The following is a 5882-nucleotide window of genomic DNA, read 5'->3' as shown; positions in this document are numbered from 1 at the left end:
GATTTTCTAAGCGTATAATTTTTTTATTTTCTACATAAATTGAAAAATAATTGTACAAATATTTAAAAAATCGTAAGTTCAATACTTATATGTAAAAAATTAAACTACATACTCTATATTTGATATTTAGATTTGTGAACAGACATAAAGGTATACTCAAGAAATTGTTTGACATGTTTTTTTTTAAAAATATATATGGCCCTTCTAGTCTTCTACTATAATATACTCCTAGGCAATCATATCAACATCGATCACGAGTAAATTTAATTTTTAAGAAATACTATATTTTTAACATGCACTCATAACTTTACAGGTGTTAAACACTTCTAATTCGAATTCTCATGGTTAAAATTAGAACTTTCCACCCCAGAAGTTTTACTCAAGAAATGGTAAAATAAATTAAGGTTAATTATATATTAAAATTCTTCTATTATCTTAGATTAATTTTTTATGTACTAAAATGCATGATGTGTGCTTTGGAAACTAAGCATTGTTGACTGAGCTAGGTGATTATAGACATATTTGGTATAATAATATTAATGGTATGGTTACCAATGATCTTATACGGGGACGCATCACATGTCTATTACTTTACCACCTTTCTATGGTGACATCTATAATCATAATGTAATGCACCTGGAGAATTAAAGGAGAGAGAGAAGAGAGACTACAAATTAAAAATGCTTCAAATCAATACAGAAGACCCCTGGCCACAGTTACTCCGTATTCAAGTTAAGTATAATTTTAACATCTTTTAATATTTTGTAACTCTTATTAGAGTTATTTCCTTATTCTTATAATAATTTATTTTTTAAAATTTAATTTAGATCTCAAGAAAATAAATATAAAGAGTGAAAAAAAGTAACTCTTAGATCAAGTTAATCCCAACAATCAAAACTTTGATATTAGGATTTAATAAAAGGAATTTCTCTTGCAACGAAATAGATTCTTCTTCCACTTCCCGCCCTATATCTTTTCTCTTCTCTTGTTCTCGCCACTGTAGACTCAAATCAAACTGTGTCAAGCAACAAACAAGGTACACATGTAACAAAAAACCCCACCAAACTCTCATTTCCTCATTTCTTATAACGATGATGATGTTGATGGAGAATACATATAAAGTAACAACATTTTCCAGCACACACCATTAACAAGAAAAGAAAAAAAAGTAAAAGCCAAACCACACCCCCCAAAAAATATGCAAATCAAAATCAAAATATATATATATGCTTATATAACAACTAATTAATTAGTAGATAGTAATAATAATAATAATGATCATGCATATATAGGCCTTTAATTAAATAAAATTCATAAAGACCTCGATCCGTTCCTAGGACATTGATATTATATTGGTCCTTTGCCTCTTAATATTCGCAGAAGCAGACTCATGATGATCCCCAACGCTCTTCTCCATCACAGCCTTAAGCGCTTCTTGTATTGAGCTAATGCAGCACTGTTGTTGTTGCTGGCTATGGTCCTCACTGCTTGATGAGTCTGTTTCTTCTCCAGTGATGAACAATACGTTCTTGACGCGCCCACCAAGCGTTGTTATCTCAGCCTTAAGCGTTCTTAGCCTCAACGCTTTCAAGGTCTTGATGAGTTCAGGGAACAGATCTGACCTATCTTCGCAGCACAAAGAGGCTTTGATCACTGAGTTTCCATCTTCATCAGCTTCGTCCACTACTGTTAACTCATCAGCTTCTGTTGGAACCGGACTCGTTTCTGCTATCAGAGAGGTTTGACGCTTCAGCTCCTTCACATGCTGGATCACTTCTGCTAGCAATGATGCTTTATCTGTCTACAAAAAAAATAAAGAACCAAAACAATAAAGTAATTATACTAAAATTAAATAAAGCACTGAAATTAATTAATTGTATACAAAATATTGTGGTGGGGCTTTGGAGATGTTGTTATATATATCCTGTTGGATCAAGGGAATATTCAGTTTGTTGACCTGGATGAGTGAGTTATTATAAATTTTATTAACATTGTCTTAGATGTTCACAGATAGGTTGGTAGTTTATGGCCATGATCATTGTGAAATGGAATTGTAGTGGGTATCTTTGAATGGTGGAAGTGTCATGCAGCATATTATGGATGAGATGAAATTTTGAAATTAAATGTGTGTGTTTGTGACTGACAAGGATGCTAGTTTGTCTCTGGCTTTATTTCTTTTCATTATCAAACTGAGTTTATACGGCAAGAAATTTCCATGCGAAGCTTTTCCACTGCTACTTGGTTCCTCTTTATCATGCCAACCAAGCGACATTAACGCTAATACGTTTTTTTTTCTCTCATATCCTCTTTTACTACTACTACTACTACTTTTTTCTAGCTAGCTGTGTTCCTCGGAACTACCACACACATACACACCAAACACATTTACATAATTAAAGTGATCAGTGTGAAGAAATTAATAAGACCAAAAGAAAAAAAGAACAATGTGTAATAAAAAACAAGAATTAACAAAGCCATAAAGGTGGGTTAGAAAAGCAGGTAAAACAATGAGACAATCTTTTCACCTCATTTTCTAAAAGGTTACTTATACTCCTTTTGTTATTTTACTTATCATACCAGATTAAAGTAACAAATAGAATCTAGCAAAGATTTACAAATCGATCTTTGCAATTGAAAGTCTATAAAGAAAAAACACCCCATAACACACTCTTGCACTATTGTTTATACACAAACGCATCATGTTATAGGCGCGCGTGCTAATAATATACACGGGATTGAAATCTTTAGTTTTTGTTGAGATGATTAATTACACATGCAAACTAGTAGTAGCCAATTCATGATTCATAATAGTAAAATATACATATTTTATAATTTGAATACGTGGTTAATTTATGGGAAGAATTTATTATTTAATTTTAGTTAAATTAATTAATTAATTAGACTTACTTTGGTTGTGCTAGGCAACAAGCTGCGCAGCTTAGCAAGATGGTTATTGATTCTCTCCCTGCGTCTCCTTTCAGCTTCACTGTGACTCTTGGAAGCTGCAAGGGCCTTAGCCTCCATGATTTCTTGAGCAGTCATCTTAGCCAACTCGGTTTGGAGGCCAAAGGGTGCTGAACCGGGTTGAACCACCGGTCCAACAAAGGATTCAGATATGATCCTAAGATGGTCAGAAGATGAACCATGATCATATGCAAACTGAAGAGAAGGACCCCTTCTGTTGAACAAGCTTGCATAGGGTGAAGTTTGGGGAGGGACAAGAAAAGGGTCATGAACCTGATGATGATGATGATGGTGATGAGGCATAGTCATAGACCATGGTTGATGATGATGATGATGCATGATTTGAGAAACTTCACCACCAGGGTACATGTTCAATCCTCCACCAAAGATATCATTGTTTTGTTGTTGTTGTTGCTGCTGCTGCTGCATCTGTTGCTGAAGGAGAAGCTGCTCTTGATAGGCTTGGTGGTAGTTATTGATCGCTTGAGAAGAACACTGTCCTTGATCTTCCTGTATCATTTCCCTAGGGTCTATAGCTGCTGTTGCAGTTGTTGCTTCCTGTTTTATATATGAAACTAACTCTATTGAAGGATAATACAAACTCCAAGGCTATTTATATAAGAATATTTTGCTGGAGAGAAAAATTATAATAATAATAATCAAAGAAAGGAAATTTGATATTCAAATGTCAGAATATAGCTGAGGTGGGGGTTTGTTTTTTTGGTTTTGTATGCTCTGTTGTTTTTTGTTTTGTCTGGTATGAGTAAGATAAAGGAAGTTTGGAAGAATAAAGAGTTCGGAGAAGTTTGCTTTACACTTGCACAAGGAATAAAAATGAAAAGGGTATTTAGAGGGACAACATGTGTTGAAAAAATGGGTCTTTTTTTCACACCCGTATCAATCATTAGTATATTACTTTGACATAAAAGACAGAAATAGGAAATAAGAAAGAAAATATATACTACTAGTAGTGGTAGTATATAATAAACATAATGAATGATATAATAAGAAAAATATAATGAATGAATATAAAAATTAAAATAGTAGTAGCATATATTTGTACAAAAAGATAAAAACAAAAACAAAGAAGAGACATACCTTAATTCTCTTTGATGTGTGATACAATTGTAGTTTCTAATTCTATCATGCTGGGATCAATCAGTTACTTTCCATGTTTCTTTCTTTCTTTCTCTTGTGGTTGTGGGGGTGAAAGAAAAGTCCAAAGGCTTTGGGTTTCTCTTTCTCTTTCTCTCTCTGCCTCAATGTCAAATCTCTTTTACTTAGTAGTGTTTTTCAGCCACAAACCTTTGTGCGGGGCAAGATAAACCATCCTTTCTACATTCAACAAAACTTTCCTTTTCCTTCGTGCTTTGATGGTCTCTTTTTGATTTCTTTGTTTTTTATTTTTTATTTTTTTCGCTCTAATATACTTTGTAGCCTTCTGCGCACCAACACCCTCTAACATATACAAAGACTGTTTGAGTGCTGCTACTTCACTTTCCTTTTTTCTTACGGCATTCTCTCTATCATACCAATACAGGTATATATATGTATGAGTAACTTTCATGCCATATCATATGGTCTTAATTTTGAAAATTTGAGTCATATTGCGTAACTTATATTGTAAAATTATTAAAGAAGTTGGACAATTATAATAATTATCTAAAAATTATGAATTCAACTTTTTCAATAATGTATCGACAAACTGTATTAGTGAATGACGCTATAAAAAAGTCTACATTACAGCAAATCATCTTTAAATCTAAGTACATGTGTTTTGCACGCATAAGATGATCTACATAAATAACCGTACAGAAATACCATATAGTTATTTAGTTTAGAATTTAGAAAAGGTATATTGGAGTATGTGAGAAAGAGCTAGAGATAGGGACGGGAAACACAACCAAACCGTAGTGAACGCACACAACACAGATTGTCGACCGACCAAGGACAAAAAAGACTGATAGTATTCATCATGAATGCTCTTAGCCAACCATTTTCTTAATTTCTTGCTTCCATTAGTATCATTGTTGTTATACTAATTACTACTACTATTTTGTTACAGATAATTATTAATTAAAATTAATATTTATTTGTTTTAATGCAAATTTAATAAATTGAAAGACCCAATTTAATTAGTGTTTTTATTAAAAAAATTAACACTTACCAAATCATAAGATTGAGATTATAAATAAAAAATCAATTTTGTGTAACATTAAACTAAAGATAATGGTTAATAAATTATTTTTAAAAAAATCTAATTAAAGTTTAAAATTTAATAAAAAGGAAATAATTAATATATATAATCATCAGTATGTTTTCACCATAATTTTCAATAGTTTCAAAATCATTTTAATATAGATTATGTATGATAATATTTTCATTGTTTATTATGTAGATCCCTTAATTTAATTTTTTAAAACAAAATAGCTTTTACGTAATTTTATTTTATCCAAAATCAAAAAAATCTTTTTTCATCTAAATATTTGTTATTTCATGATAAATTTGTGATATGGAATAATTTTAAAACTATAATTTTAGTGAATTTTTTTTTTAAAAATAGAAAGATTTACAAATTGTGACATTAGAGTTTCAAGTTTCAAGGGACAAAGTTTTAAGATTTTTTATTTCGGGTAAAATTTGTTATTTTGGTTGATAAATTTCGAGGAGAATAAAATAAACTATTTTAATTAATTCAATGTATTATTATCTTAATTAAAATATGAAAATTTAAAAACTACTATACTTCATTTTTAAAATATTTTATTAGTTCTTTTGTTTTGGGGCATTTTTAGCCCTTACTTTGGCCTTTAGGCGTTTCCTTTTCCTTCGTACCTCGGTCAAGCCCCCCCCACGTTCTTCTATACTCTTGCTATGTCCACGCCACCCTTTATGCTTCCCCAAGACCATGTAATCAT

General features: G+C 31.4%; 1 protein-coding gene across 2 annotated transcripts; it reads right to left on the bottom strand.

Moving 5' to 3' along the window:
• Nucleotides 1–1045: 1045 nt before the first annotated feature.
• Nucleotides 1046–4544, bottom strand: LOC100785826 (HLH and ACT domain-containing protein). Of its 2 annotated transcripts, XM_026127271.2 has the most exons (3): nucleotides 4063–4544; nucleotides 2908–3522; nucleotides 1046–1801 (listed from the first exon to the last, which is right to left on the bottom strand). In XM_026127271.2, the coding sequence occupies exons 2-3, from the start codon at nucleotides 3481–3483 to the stop codon at nucleotides 1334–1336; spliced, it is 1044 nt and encodes a 347-aa protein (XP_025983056.1). In that variant the 5' UTR covers nucleotides 3484–3522; nucleotides 4063–4544; the 3' UTR covers nucleotides 1046–1333. The 2 variants fall into 2 exon arrangements, with proteins under 2 accessions (XP_025983056.1, NP_001241119.1); NM_001254190.2 differs by lacking the exon at nucleotides 4063–4544 and having other exon boundaries at nucleotides 1133–1801; nucleotides 2908–3550.
• Nucleotides 4545–5882: the final 1338 nt, after the last annotated feature.

The sequence above is a fragment of the Glycine max genome, chromosome 20, assembly GCF_000004515.6.
Source record: "Glycine max cultivar Williams 82 chromosome 20, Glycine_max_v4.0, whole genome shotgun sequence".
NCBI lineage: Eukaryota > Viridiplantae > Streptophyta > Magnoliopsida > Fabales > Fabaceae > Glycine > Glycine max.
The sequence above is the reverse complement of the archived record's forward strand: the minus strand, read 5'-3'. Positions and strand labels throughout refer to the sequence as shown.

Bases quoted from the DNA above. Each gene is read 5' to 3' on its own strand.
- LOC100785826 (XM_026127271.2), bottom strand. From the start codon at position 3,483: ATGATACAGGAAGATCAAGGACAGTGTTCTTCTCAAGCGATCAATAAC. The intron at 1,802-2,907 runs GTAAGTCTAATT...TTTTTTTTGTAG, and splicing joins TGTTGCCTAGCACAACCAAA to ACAGATAAAGCATCATTGCT.